The 15,840-nt window shown below is 35.5% G+C and overlaps 1 protein-coding gene across 2 annotated transcripts in view; it reads left to right on the plus strand.

The window, feature by feature from the left end:
* Positions 1-15,840, plus strand: part of Aplf (aprataxin and PNKP like factor) — a 104,376-nt gene that overhangs the window by 18,712 nt on the left and 69,824 nt on the right. For both annotated transcript variants that reach the window (XM_020177435.2, XM_020177434.2), the window contains exon 3: positions 12,949-13,121. In XM_020177435.2, the coding sequence (XP_020033024.1) occupies positions 12,949-13,121 (173 nt within the window). The remainder of the gene's footprint in view (positions 1-12,948; positions 13,122-15,840) is intronic.

The raw sequence follows: 15,840 nt of genomic DNA on the forward strand, positions 1-15,840 counted from the left end.
AAATGCCTAGCGTTAAGCTAGGGACTTAATATTATTGAATGCATGAATAAATGCTGCGATGAGAACTACAGTGAAGCATTTCTGGAAGTGGGTACAAAGTGGATTTTTATAAAAGTATGTTATTTTCAAGTACCTCATTTCCATACCCAGTTTCCAACACCTTTCTAATGAACTGCCCATGGCCTAAAATAAACATGTTTGTTGCTGTTACTGAAGTACATTAAGTGAGAGAATATAGGAATCTCTAAATTCCTATTTGCCCTTTCCAGTAGAACATGTTATTTGTTTAGATTTACTTTTTTAAAATAGCAGTGATGGCTGATAACACGCCTGGCCCCTCAAGTAAATGATCCATATCTTTAACACTGACTTTTTGCATAACATAGATTGATTCCTTTGTAATTCATGTTAATGAAAAGAAGCACTTACATTTAGTTACTTTATTTTTTATGAAATCATTTGAGCAGACCTTGGATAGTTGGATTTCTGGTTATTTATTCCAAAGCAGAGTATCAGCTTTTGCAGTAGGCTTATAGACTTTTTTGATTTTGTATTGTTAATATTCAAATCCTACATATAATTATATATGTAGATGTCACAGAAAATAAATCAGTAAGCCAACATACTTTTTACTCAGCTCATGAAGAAAAGCTCTCACTTTTCCATTTTCATACATGAGTACATAATATGTCCACCATTCACCTCCTACACCCTTCCTTATATCTCCTCCCCCACACACTGGTACCAACCCCCAGACAGGATCTGGTTTACCTTCCTAGTCTCCATTTTTGAAAAAAGACATTTTTGTTTGTATAAGAATATAAGTATATATGTGTGTGTATATATATATATACATACATAAACCCTAATTGGTTCATCCCCCATTTTCCTTCTACTTTAGTCCCCTTCATATGATGATTTCAACAGGTTTAAAAATGCTATATTCATTCTTATATAGAAAGTACATCAACCATATTCACCTTCTTAACTTCCTTCTTTTATCCTCCCTTTCCTGTTAGTGACCTCCCCTTAGTGGGATCTGTTTTTCATAATATTGCTTGTATTTGTATTGGGTGGTCTGGCCCCTTCTTTGTAGCTGCTTCTCTCTGCTTCCTATCCACCATGAGGAAACAAACTCCTCTGCTACATTCTTCTGCTGCCATGATGTTCTGTCCAAATGTGTGGGGCCAATCAACCATGAACTGAAACTTCTGAAACCATGAGTCAAAATAAATCTTTCCTCCTTTAAGTTGTTCTTTTGGGCATTTTGGTTACAGCTATGCAATAGTAATGGGACAATTTGTTACCTGTTTAGGAAAAAATTAGACCCCTATCACAAACCTACCACAAAATCAATTCAAGGTAGATTAACTGTGAAAGTCCAAACCAGTCTTGTTGGAAGATATTATAGGAAAAAAATTTCTTGTTAGAAGCTACTACAGGAGAAAGTGACACATAACACAAAATTATCAATCTTAATGGGCTACCATGTAATGAATATACCACGTGATGTTTAAATCGGGTTAAACATATTTATCTTTTTCATTCATTACTTTTGTATGTTGAACAAATTTTATATCTTTTCTTATGGCCTTTCGAAGTGTACAGTACATTATTGTTATCTGTAGTGACCCAAGGGGTTTAAAACGAGGTGAAAAGCAGAAACCAGCTAGGTGACATGGCTCATGGCTATAATCCCAGCTACTTGGGAGATGGAGGTCTGGAGGATCATGGTTTAAGGACAACCCTGGCAAAAAGTTACTTGAGATCGCATCTTAACAAAACAAGCCAGGTATGATGATGTATGTATTCCTGTCATCTCAGCTATATAGAAGGTACAGGTAGAAGGATTGTGCCTGAGGCAAATCTGAAAAATAATCTAAAGCAAGAAGGGCTGGAGATAATGCTCAAGTTGTAGAGCACTTGCCAAGCAAGTGCGAGGGTCTGAGTTCAAACTCTAGCACCTCTAACAACAACAAAGAGCAGAAACCATACAAAAAAAATTGGACAAAACCAATTACATTAAACTGAAGAACTGTTGTTTGATAAAAGATTCTACAATAAAAATGAAAAAATACAACAAAGAGAAGATATTTAAAACACATATAATTGACAAAGGAGTGATAAGCAAATATATGACAAATGCATTTAATCAATGAAAAGAAGGTAAATAATCCAGTAGAAAAATGGGCTGAAGACTTGAGTTGTAGTACCGAAGTAGAAACCTGACTGGTTAATGAACATGAAAAAGTACTCAACCTCTTTTGTAAGCAGAGAAATATGAATGAATCACAATGAGATACCACTTTATACCCAATAGATTGGCAAAAATGAGAAAAGTCTAGTAATTCAAGTATTAGTAATAATGTAGAACAACTGGAATTGTTATAAACTGCAGGTAGAAATGTAGATGGGGCAGCCACTTTGAGAAATAGTGACATTATTTTTTAAAGATTCAGACATGTTCCCCACAAGCCTGACCTCTCACAGAAGAGCTATATGTAAGAACTTGTGTAACAATACCATATTGCAAAGCCATACAGCAAAAATACTAAAAACAACATAAATTTCTGACAACCATACTGGTGATAATTATGTATGGTAACTATATTGTGATATATGCATGTAGGAAATACACTATAACAGTGAAGATAAAGAGAATAGGCTAGGATAGGGAAAGCCTCAAAGGGGATCTCAAAGATAATGGTAGCATTCTCTTTCTTAAATGTGATGGAATGTTCACTCCATAATATCTTACATGTATTGTCTTTAAAAGATTATTAAGAAACATTTATGACATAAAGCTATAAAGGATAGTACAACATACTATAGTGAGTATAATGCCATATTACAAAGATTGGAAAACATTTAAAAAAGTATGTGTCTTTCAGGAAACTGTACAACTCCAGTACTAGAATTCAAGTGCTGTTTTAGAAAATATTTTAAGTGAATTTTGAATTATTCCAAACCCGGGTTTGAACTCAAGGCCTCACTCTTGGTAGGCAGGTATTCTACCACTTGAGCCACACTTACAGCCCCCAAATTACTATATTTACCTTATTTCATTTGAAGGAAGGTTGTATCTGGCAATAAATGTATAGATCCTCTGCTCTATGTAATCCTTGTTTCCTTGTTTGTATTAATATAGTTTCAATAAAATGCCTATTCCCTTGAAATAAATTATTCATTCAGCTACTTTTATAAGTGAACCTCAAGGTGCAATTTAGAGAAATTATAAAACTGAGTAATTGTTAATGGCAGTTTTAGGATCTTGAAGATAGCAATGAGACAGACATATGACTAATAGTTCATTTTATCTTAATGTGTGTTGTATGTTATTTTTATGTCCCTTAATCAGTCAATCAGTCACACATTGTTTGATCTTTTAAAGAAAGTTATACATATATACCTGTAATAAATGTTGAGGGAGGAATTTTAGTTTAAAAAACTGTTAAAATTATATAAATGAGCATAGCAAAGGTTTTATTATGATGATTCCTTCTATTTGCTATATGTTCCATATGATTCAATATTTGCCTTCTTGTTTAGAAATCCAAACCCATCACTAAATTAAAAAAAAATGCCTTAACAATTACAGTTGAATGCAACTAGGATAATTACTCATTTGTATTTTTAAATTGGATGTATTTCCGCCCTTTTTCCTCTTAATATTTCTCCTTCAAACAGTGTTTTAGGTTTCTACAGTTCTTAGAAATAGTGAACAAGAAGATGATATTAGCTCATGAGGAGATGATTAGCTCAGAGGATATGATGTTAGTTTTTTTATGTATCATTTAAATTTAATCTGTCTGATATCAGCAGGGAAAAAATGCATTACAAAAGCAAACTGCTGATGTTCTCTCTAAATGTCTGTATCGCCAGTGGTTAGTTACGTCCTCAGGGTGAATTCATAGCTATCAGTGCTTTCATTTCATTAAAAAAATCATTTTAGTTCTTGGATGATTTAGGCAGTAATTTTATAATTATATATAAATTGCAATTCTTTCCCATTTGTGTTGATCCTTAAAATATATACCATTGGGTGATTTGTGTTTTTTCTGTTTCACAATATTCTTGAGTTATGATTGTTCTTTCTCCAGACTTATGAGATTTATAAAATATTTGTACACAGCTCTAATGGTCTTTCCTCAGCTCATTTTGTTGAAAAATATGTTTTCTAAATTTAAGGGAAAAAAAGACACGGAGCATAAAGGAGTCTTTTTGGGGCACACATCAATCTTTCTTTAATATTTAATGATAACTCCAAGAGAAAGCTATAGAAAATTTATATTTTAGGTCCACTTCTGAGTACATCCTTTGCACTACTTCTTAAATTATACCATAATCTATTTAAGTTTCCATCTGTAATCCCTCTGTTATGGTAAAAGGCACACACTAGTATTATGTTTCTCATATTTGTAGCTTATAACTTTTACTCGTTGTGGATTTGGGTTTGCCAATATTTTGTCTGCCCTTTTCTACTTTTAGGATCACAGTTAAACTCATCTCAATACAGGAATTGGGGATCCTTTCATCTCTTCTGGTCTTAGAAAAAGTTCAAATATTCAGAACAATCTTTAAATCTACTTGTTTCTGGTTTGGGGAAGTATTGGAAAGATTTTTTAGTTATTGATTGTATTTTTAAAATATAGGCCTGATTCATATGCTTTTTCCATTTATACTTGTATATACTGTACTGTACTAGGTTTGAACTCAGGACCCCAGGCTTGCTACGAACGCACTCTGACCACTTGAGCTGCACCCCTGAACCCTTTTTTGCTTTTATCTGTTTTTTGGGTAGGGTCTTGGGTTTTGCCTAGGTCCAGCCTCAGACCACAATCCTCCTACCTATGTCTTCTGTATGGCTGGGATTACAGATTTGTACCATGATGCCTGGATTTTTTGTGTACTTTTTGTTTGATTGTTTGTTTGGTGGTACTGAGGCTTGAACTCAGAGCTTTGTGTTTGCTAGGTAGATGCTCTACTGCTTGAGTTATGCCTCCAGCATGCTTGAATTGTTTGGTTGAGATGGAGTCTCACTGTTTCCCTGGGCTGGCATTGAACTCTGTGATCCTCCCAATCTCTACCTCCCAAGTAGTTGGGATTACAAGCATGACCTACTCTGACTGGCCTAATTAAATACTTTTAAACAAGCCATATATATATGTGTATGTACACACACACACACATACACACACAAAAAAAACAATTGTTTTAGCCAGTTTGTTGTATATTCTTTAAGGTAATTGTCAGTCTCAGCCTTAACGTTTTACATGTAATTATGTTATTGTTTTAATTCTAAATTTTTTTATTATTCATATGTGCATACAAGGCTTGGGTCATTTCTCCCCCCTGCCCCCACCCCCTTCCTTACCACCCACACTGCCTCCTCCCTCTCCCCCCAACCCCCTCAATACCCAGCAGAAACTATTTGCCCTTATTTCTAATTTTGTTGTAGAGAGAGTATAAGGAATAATAGGAAGGAACAAGGGTTTTTGCTGGTTGAGATAAGGATAGCTATACAGGACATTGACTCACATTGATTTCCTGTGCGTGGGTGTTACCTTCTATGTTAATTCTTTTTGATCTACCCTTTTCTCTACTTCCTGGTCCCCTTTTCCTATTGGCCTCAGTTGCTTTAAAGGTATCTGCTTTAGTTTCTCTGCGTTAAGGGCAACAAATGCTAGCTAATTTTTTAGGTGTCTTACCTATCCTCACCCCTCCCTTGTGTGCTCTCGCTTTTATCATGTGCTCAAAGTCCAATCCCATTGTTGTGTTTGCCCTTGATCTAATGTCCACATATGAGGGAGAACATACAATTTTTGGTCTTTTGGGCCAGGCTAACCTCACTCAGAATGATGTTCTCCAGTTCCATCCATTTACCAGCGAATGATAACATTTCGTTCTTCTTCATGGCTGCATAAAATTCCATTGTGTACAGATACCACATTTTCTTAATCCATTCGTCAGTGGTGGGGCATCTTGGCTGTTTCCATAACTTGGCTATTGTGAATAGTGCCGCAATAAACATGGGTGTGCAGGTGCCTCTGGAGTAACCTGTGTCACAGTCTTTTGGGTATATCCCCGAGAGTGGTATTGCTGGATCAAATGGTAGATCAATGTCTAGCTTTTTAAGTAACCTCCAAATTTTTTTCCAGAGTGGTTGTACTAGTTTACATTCCCACCAACAGTGTAAGAGGGTTCCTTTTTCCCCCGCATCCTCGCCAACACCTGTTGTTGCTGGTGTTGCTGATGATGGCTATTCTAACAGGGGTGAGGTGGAATCTTAGCGTGGTTTTAATTTGCATTCCCTTTATTGCTAGGGATGGTGAGCATTTTTTCATGTGTTTTTTGGCCATTTGAATTTCTTCTTTTGAGAAAGTTCTGTTTAGTTCACTTGCACATTTCTTTATTGGTTCATTAGTTTTGGGAGAATTTAGTTTTTTAAGTTCCCTATATATTCTGGTTATCAGTCCTTTGTCGATGTATAGTTGGCAAATATTTTTACCCACTCTGTGGGTGTTCTCTTCAGTTTAGAGACCATTTCTTTTGATGAACAGAAGCTTTTTAGCTTTATGACGTCCCATTTATCTATGCTATCTCTTAGTTGCTGTGCTGCTGGGGTTTCGTTGAGAAAGTTCTTACCTATACCTACTAACTCCAGAGTATTTCCTACTCTTTCTTGTATCAACTTTAGAGTTTGTGGTTTGATATTAAGATCCTTGATCCATTTTGAGTTAATCTTGGTATAGGGTGATATACATGGATCTAGTTTCAGTTTTTTGCAGACTGCTAACCAGTTTTCCCAGCAGTTTTTGTTGAAGAGGCTGTCTTTTCTTCATCGTATATTTTTAGCTCCTTTGTCAAAGACAAGTTGGTTATAGTTGTGTGGCTTCATATCTGGGTCCTCTATTCTGTTCCACTGGTCTTCATGTCTGTTTTTGTGCCAGTACCATGCTGTTTTTATTGTTATTGCTTTGTAATATAGTTTGAAGTCAGGTATTGTGATACCTCCTCCATTGTTCTTTTGACTGAGTATTGCCTTGGCTATTCGTGGCCTCTTGTGTCTCCATATAAATTTAACAGTAGATTTTTCAATCTCTTTAATGAATGTCATTGGAATTTTGATGGGAATTGCATTAAACATGTAGATTACTTTTGGGAGTATCGACATTTTTACTATGTTGATTCTACCAATACACGAGCATGGGAGATCTCTCCACTGTCTATAGTCTTCCTCAATCTCTTTCTTCAGAAGTGTATAGTTTTCCTTGTAGAGGTCTTTCACATCTTTTGTTAGGTTTACACCTAGGTATTTGATTTTTTTTGAGGCTATTGTACATGGAATTGTTTTCATACATTCTTTTTCAGTTTGCTCATTGTTAGTGTATAGAAATGCTAATGATTTTTTATGTTGATTTTATATCCTGCTACCTTGCTACAGCTATTGATGATGTCTAGAAGCTTCTGAGTAGAGTTTTTTGGGTCTTTAAGGTATAGGATCATGTTGTCTACAAATAGAGATATTTTGACAGTTTCTTTACCTATTTGTATTCCTTTTATTCCTTCTTCTTGCCTAATTGCTCTGGCTAGGAATTCCAGTACTATGTTGAATAGGAGTGGAGATAGTGGGCATCCTTGTCTGGTTCCTTATTTTAGAGGGAATGGTTTCAGTTTTTCTCTGTTAAGTATAGTGCTGGCTGTAGGTTTGTCATATATAGCTTTTTAATGTTGAGGTACTTTCCTTCTATTCCTAGTTTTCTTAGAGCTTTTATCATGAAATGATGTTGGATCTTATCAAAGGCTTTTTCTGCATCTATCGAGATGATCAAGTGGTTTTTGTCTTTGCTTCTGTTAATGTGGTTTATTACATTTTTTGATTTTTGTACGTTGAACCACCCCTGCATACCTGGGATGAAGCCTACTTGGTCGTGGTGAACAATCTTTTTGATGTGTTGTTGAATTCGGTTTGCCATTATTTTGTTGAGGATTTTTGCGTCTGTGTTCATTAAGGAGATTGGCCTATAGTTCTCCTTTTTGGAGGTGTCTTTGCCTGGTTTTGGGATAAGTGTAATACTGGCTTCATAAAATGTGTTAGGCAATTTTCCTTCCCTTTCTATTTCGTGGAACAGTTTAAGGAGGGTTGGTATCAGTTCTTTAAGGATCCATCAGGTCCTGGACTTTTCTTTTTGGGGAGACTCTTGATTGCTGCTTCAATTTCATTTTGTGTTATAGGTCTATTCAGGTGGGTGATTAATTTCCTCTTGGTTCAGTTTTCGATGATCATATGTATCTAGAAATCTGTCTATTTCTTTAAAATTTTCAAATTTATTTGAATATAGGTTCTCAAAGTAGTCTCTGATGATTTCCTGAACTTCCATGGTATTTGTTGTTATCTCCTCTTTTGCATTCCTGATTCTACTAATTTGGGTTTTTTTCTCTCCTCATTTTAGTCAGGTTTGCCAGGGGTCTATTTATCTTGTTTAGTTTTTTAAAGAACCAACTTTTTGTTTCATTAATTCTTTGTATGGTTTCTTTGGTTTCTATTTCGTTGATTTCAGCTCTTATTTTTATTATTTCTCTCCTTCTATTTGTTTTGGGATTTGCTTGTTCTTGTTTTTCTAGGAGTTTGAGATGTATCATTAGGTCATTGATTTGGGATCTTTCAGTCTTTTTAATCTATGCACTCATGGCTATAAACTTTCCTCTCAGGACTGCCTTAGCTGTGTCCCATAGGTTCCGGTAGGTTGTGTTTTCATTTTCATTGCCTTCCAGGAACTTTTTAATTTCCTCTTTTATTGCATCGATGATCCATTCTTCATTAAGCAATGAGTTATTTAGTTTCCAGCTGTTTGCATGTTTTTTGTCTTTACTTTTGTTGTTGAGTTCTACTTTTACTGCATTGTGATCAGATAGTATGCACGGTATAATTTCTATTTTCTTATATATGCTGAGACTTGCTTTGTGCCCTAGGATATGATCTATTTTGGAGAAGGTTCCACGGGCTGGTGAGAAGAATGTATATTGTGTAGAAGTTGGATGAAATGTTCTGTAGACATCAACTAGGTCCATTTGATCTATTGCATATTTTAGATCTTGGATTTCTTTATTGATTTTTTTGTTTGGATGACCTATCTTTTGATGATAATGGGGTGTTAAAGTCTCCCGCAACCACTGTGTTGGTGTTTATATATGCTTTTAGGTCTTTCAGGGTATGTTTGATGAAATTGGGTGCGTTGACATTGGGTGCATACAGATTGATGATTATTATTTCCTTTTGGTCTATTTCCCCTTTTATTAGTATGGAATGTCCTTCTTTATCTCGTTTGATCAATGTAGGTTTGAAGTCTACTTTGTCAGAGATAAGTATTGCTACTCCTGCCTGTTTTCGGGGGCCATTGGCTTGGTAAATCTTCTTCCAGCCTTTCATCCTAAGCCTATGCTTATTTCTGTTGATGAGATAGGTCTCCTGTAAGCAACAAGTTGTTGGATCTTCCTTTTTAATCCATTTCGTCAAGCGGTGCCTTTTGATGGGTGAATTAAGTCCGTTAACATTAGGCGTTAGTACTGATAGGTATGTGGTGATTCCTGTCATTTAGTTGTCTTAGTTGTTTGAAGGTTTGATTTGTGTACCTAAGTTGAGGTTACTCTCTACTGTCTTGCTTTTTCTTTTCCTGTGGTTTGGTGCTGCCTGTCTTTTCATGGTTAAGTTGGGTTTCACTTTCTGCATGCAGAATCCCTTGCAGAATCTTTTGTAGTGGTGGCTTTGTGGTCACATATTGTTTTAGTTTCTGCTTATCATGGAAGACTTTTATTGCTCCATCTATTTTGAATGATAGTTTTGCTGGGTAGAGTATTCTGGGGTTGAAGTTATTTTCATTCAGTGCCCAGAAGATCTCACCCCATGCTCTTCTTCCTTTTAATGTTTCTGTTGAGAAGTCTGCTGTGGTTTTGATGGGTTTGCCTTTGTATGTTACTTGTTTTTTCTCTCTTACAGCCTTCAGTATTCTTTCCTTAGTTTCTGAACTTGTTTTAATTATGATATGTCGTGGGGTAGTTCTATTTTGATCTGGTCTGTTTGGTGTCCTGGAGGCCTCTTGCATCTGTACGGGAATATCTTTCTCTAGATTTGGGAAATTTTCCGTTATTATTTTGTTGAATATATTACGCATTCCCTTTGCTTGCACCTCTTCTCCTTCTTTGATGCCCATGATTCTCAAGTTTGGTCTTTTGATGGAGTCAGTGAGTTCTTGCATTTTCTTTTCACAGGTCTTGAGTTGTTTAATTAATAGTTCTTCAGTTTTTCCTTTAATTACCGTTTCATCTTCAAGTTCTGAGATTCTGTCTTCTGTTTGTTCTATTCTGCTGGATTGGCCTTCCGTTTTGTTTTGCAGTTCTGTTTCATTCTTTTTTCTGAGGTTTTCCATATCCTGGCTGTTTTCCTCTTTAATGTTGTCTATTTTTGTCCTGAGTTCATTTATCTGTTTATTCATTGTGTTCTCTCTTTCACTTTGGTGTTTATACAGTGCTTCTATGGTTTCCTTTATTTCTTCTTTTGCTTTTTCAAATTCTCTATTTTTGTTGTCTTGGAATTTCTTGAGTGTCTCCTGTACATTTTGGTTGACCCTATCCAGTATCATCTCTATAAAATTCTCATTGAGTACCTGTAGTATGTCTTCTTTTAAATTATTCTGTGGACTTCATTGGGTCCTTTGGCAAAGTTTATCTTCATTTTGTTGGAGTTTGGATCTGAGTTTCTGTTTTCTTCATTCCCCTCTGGTTCCTGTACTAATCTTTTGCTGTGGGGAAACTGGTTTCCCTGTTTTTTCTGTCTTCCTGTCATTGACTTTGGTGTTGTTACTGTCCCTGTACTGTGTGCAATTAAGTATTTTCTAGCTTGTAATAATAACAATGGTAATATTTAGAATGGAAGGGTGAGCTGAGATGGAAAGCAAGAAGTTAAAGAAAAGGGGAAAAAATACACAGACAAGAGGGAGAAAGCAGAACAAGGTTTCAGACAAGAAAGTTTCAAAGGTATAAACATGGAGCATTGGTGTACTAATTGACAGTAAGCTAAACAGACATTAGAAGGACAGAGATAGGATTGAAAATCAGAAATAAAAAAAAGTTAAGATAGGAATAAAAATAAAAAATAAGTAAATGAAAGTAATATCTATATATTAAAAATGAATTAAAATAAAGTGGAAAATAGAAAATTTTAAAAAAACCCAAAAAACCCTCCAAGTTCAAATGCAATGAAGTTTCCGTCTTAATAATTTGGGTGTCCGTCTCATTCTCCAATCCTGGAGATGGTGCCTCAGATGTTGTTCTGTAGTTGTCTCATCAAAGGGGACGCATAAAGTAGAACAAAACTATACACACACACACACACACACACACACACACACACACAGACACAAACCCACCTAGTGTCCCAAGTTCAAATGCAATACAGTTTCAGTAAGTTTTTCAGCTTGCAGGTGTAATTCGGTTGTTCTCTCATCAAAGGTAGGGAGAAAAAGAAAAAAAAGAGTCTGGAGACAGTTCTGAGAATGGAATCTGCAGCTGTGGATTGCCTGCCTGCTGCTGTCAGCCTGCTGTTGCTGGAGGCATTGTTTATGCAGATCTCTGGGGTGAGCTTAGGACTCACCTGGTACCGCAGGCTTTGTTTGTTCAGATTTCTCCTGTGCAGGGGCCTCTGCTACAGCTTTCCCCTTTCCAAGCACTGGGAAAGGTGACACTGCACCCACATTGTCAGGCCTGCGTGTTTATTTACAGTTCACGTGGGAAGTGTGTCTTCCCTCCTCTCCTGTGGAGTTTTCCTCCCTCCGCCACTCTTACAAGCTTCCCGGCTCCTGGTTGCTGGGCCCGCCCGGCTTATTTATTTACAGTCCTGGGAAGGATTCCCTTCCCCCAATCTTCAGCGCTCAGTGCGCCCCACCCTCTTTCCTGCGTGTCTTTATTGCTCTTATTGCTTATTACTCAGTTTCGCTGGTCAGTCTGTCCAGCGGGCTATGCTGCTCTGGCCCAGGCTTGTCTGTGGGGCTACCGTGGTACCGCGAAGCTCACCTGGTCTGTGTCTTCCCAAGCCGTCTGGGCGCCGGCAACTGACAGCCGGGGGCCCTCCTTATTTCTCTGTTTAACGTGAAGTGGAGATTTTCTGCGCCAGCTGGAGGTGTGGAGGGGTCAAAGTTATGCCTTTTCTCGGTGATTATGCCTGCAAAGTGTGTCTCCAGCGTCTCTCCAAGATTTCACTATAGGAGGCTCGCTTTCTGCTTCCTCCCTCTAGCCGCCATCTTAGAATCCCTAATTCTAATTTTTATGTTTATGTTTTCTCCCTTTTTGCTTGTTAATATTGCTTGATTTTTCCCTACTTTACAACTTTTTTGGACTTCATGTATGTGTGACATTTTACTTGGGAGTGTATGTAGTTTGACATCAATTTTTTTATTACTTATTTAATATGTATTTAGGTTTAAGTTAAAGAATCAGCCCATAACTTGCTTAGAATGTCACTTTTGCTCTTAGGTCTAGTCTCTCCTATATAAATAGAATCTCCTTTCTCATAGCTTCTCATTTTTAAATTGTGTTAAGAAATAATTAGGAGAAAGTAAGTGGAAAGAAGCTAGCCATTGTCAAGGAATTAGTGCATTTTGGAAATAAAAATTGAGAATTATTTTCCATGTGTCTCATCCTGGTGTCCAGTTTGTCAATAAAAATCTTTTAACCAGTTAATTGATAACTGCTTTTTTCTTGGATTCCTGGAGAAATGGGAGGTATAGCTTTTCTTCATTTATGTATAAATAATTATGCCAAGTTCATTAAACATCTAGCATGTAAGTTTGACTTAAGTTATTTTGATACCAAAATTCTGGATCATTTTATAATTAGTTGTATTTTGTCATAATTTTGAGTTGCAACATCACTATATTCTTTTTTATTGGTTAGATACATACAAATCCATGTTTTTATCAGTCTTCTAAGAAGAGCCAGCTCTTACCAATGAAGACAAATGTATGGCATTGGCTGCATCCTGGAGATAGTTTTTCTTTGTTAGCCAACAAGTACATCTTCCATGTTTTCTCTACACATTCCAAAATGGAAAATGACTGTACATTAAGGTAAGTGTTTGACAGGTAAAATAAGAGTAAGTAATGATATTAGTAATCTAATTCCTCAACCATCACACATGCTTCAGTGGAAACCATTCTAGTCTCAAACTATACTGGATTTGTAGCTACATCATTTTGCGTGTGTGTGTGTGTAGTACATGTGTGCATTTCTAGATAACAATTGACTTTGGAAACTTATTAGGCCTTATTAGTGATTGCTCCAATATGTGGTATCTTCTATCTTTGTATTCAGAATATATTTTCTACCCAGCAGTACCAAGTATAGTTAATTTGAAATGGACTACATTTTCTTCATTTTTTAGCTTTCTAAATTTTAAGGTATCAATTTGTGACTCAGACCATACTCATATAACTCCAGTTTCTTATAAAAATATCAGAAAATATAGAATTGGGAAAATAAGTGGTATTAGAATAAACATATTAACATCTGGAATAAAGTTAAAATCCATGCTTTTGTTTTTTGAGCCAATTGTTAGAAGATTATTTGATTTGTTTCAGGTTTTAAATTACAGAATGTATAAACTATACCTGGCAATGTAGATGGACAGAATTACACAGAGTATGTTTTCTAATTGCAATGGTATTAAATCAGAAATAAGGGACAGTAAACTATCTGGAAAAATATTCATATATTTTTAAGTTAACACATGTTTAAGTAATTCCTAGGTCAGTGAGAATTCACAGGGAAAAATGAGAAAGCATTTTGAACAGAATGATACCAACAGCATAAAAATTTGTGAGATGCAGTTAAATTAGTCCTTAGAGGGAAATTAGTAATTGAATGATTATATTGGAAACAGAAGAAAGCTATAAAGCTAATGACCTGTGATCCTTCTTTAAAAAAGTAGGCCATAAGGGGCAAATAAGTCCCAAATTAAATAGAAAAAAAGAAAAGAAAATTAAAGAAGACCACAAGTCCATGAAATAGAAAATAGGCATAAAAAGACCAGTAAAGCCATAAATTGGTTCTTTGAAAAAGTTAATAAAGTTGGGTAATCTTTTTTTTTTTTTTTTTTTCTGGTGGTACTGGGGTTTAAACTCAGAGCCTCACACTTGCTAGGCAGGCGCTTTACCACTTGAGCAACCCCACCGGCCCTTTTTTGTGTTAGGTATTTTTGAAATAGGGTTTCATGAACTATTTTGTCCAGGCTGGCTTTGAACCATGATCCTTCTGATTTCTGCCTCCAAAACAGTCATGATTACAGGCATTAACCATTGGCATCCAGCTGGTAAAATCTTAATTAGGTTTATAAGGAAAAAATAAAAAGTGAGGAAGCACAAATTATCAATATCAGGTATACAAGAAAGGATATCATTTTTGATACTGCAGAGCTTAAAAAATAATGAAGAAATATTATTTAAAATTATGTCAATAAATTTCACAGTTTAAATGAATGGTTACATTTCTTAAAAGACACAACTTACTAAAACTGATAAAGGAAGAAATAAAAATCGATGAATTCTATACCCATTGAAAAGTTGAATTAGTAATTTAAGAATATCTTACAAGAAACGTCAATGAATTTTGTTAAACTTTTGAGGGAGAAATAATGCCACTATTGTACTGTTTTTTCAAAAATAGAAGAGTATACACTTGTAACTCATTCTATGAAGGTTCCATAATCATGATACAAATCAGGCAAGACATTAAAAGAAAAAAATGTATGGACCAATGTTCCTTATAACAAAATATTTACAAATCAAATTCAATAGTATATGAAAAGGGTAGTACACACTGACAAGGCTTGTCCAAGAAATGCAAGATTGGTTTATTGTATAAAAATTAATCAAAGAGCCTGGAACCAGTGGCTCATACCTGTAATCCTAGCTACTGGGGAGGCTGAGATTGGGAGGTTTGGAGTTCTAGGCCAGCATATATTTCCTGAGACCCCCATTTCCAAAATAACCAATGCAAAATGAACTAGAGGTGTGGCTCAAGCAGTAGAGTGCCTGCTTTGCAAGCATGAAGCCGAGTTCAAACCCCAGTGCCACCCCAACCCCCCCCCCATATCATTCAAAACAACTCATTATAATAGATTAAAGAACTATCATTTTGGCTAGGGTGTAACTCAGTGGTACAGCACTTGCCTAACATGTGTAGTAAGGCCCTATGCTTGGTCCCCAGCATTGGAGAAAAACAAACAATCTATCTTTTGAATAGATGCTCAAAAGACATTTTGATAAAATTCAACATATGATCATGATTTATAAATAAAACTCTGAGAGAACTAGGGAAAGAAAACTTCTTATAAAAAAATTAATGAGCTATTGAAAGATTGGAAACAAATAAAAATACAATTTATGGAAAGAAAAAAGTAAAATTGTGTTTATTTGCAGAGAACATGATTACATATTTAGAAAATCCTGAGGAATCTATCCAAAAAAAGAAGCAAATCACAAAACATTACCTATTATTAGTTACATTTATATTAAGTTCTATAATAAGCAAACTAACCTATACTGATAGAAATTTAATCAAAGGTTATTTCCAAGGGAAGAGGCCCAAGGGAATTTTGTGTGCTGTTGGACATATTCAGAGTATTGATAAGGGTGCATGTTATGTGGGTGTATTCATTTGTCAAAACTAATCAAATTACACACTTAAGATATATACATACAGGAGTTATATCTAAAATATTTTAATAGTAAATAGGAAATTATTTTTTATTTTAGCTAATGGAAATTCATTAACCGAATATTCCTTTCC

The sequence above is a fragment of the Castor canadensis genome, chromosome 12, assembly GCF_047511655.1.
Source record: "Castor canadensis chromosome 12, mCasCan1.hap1v2, whole genome shotgun sequence".
Taxonomy (NCBI): Eukaryota; Metazoa; Chordata; class Mammalia; order Rodentia; family Castoridae; genus Castor; species Castor canadensis.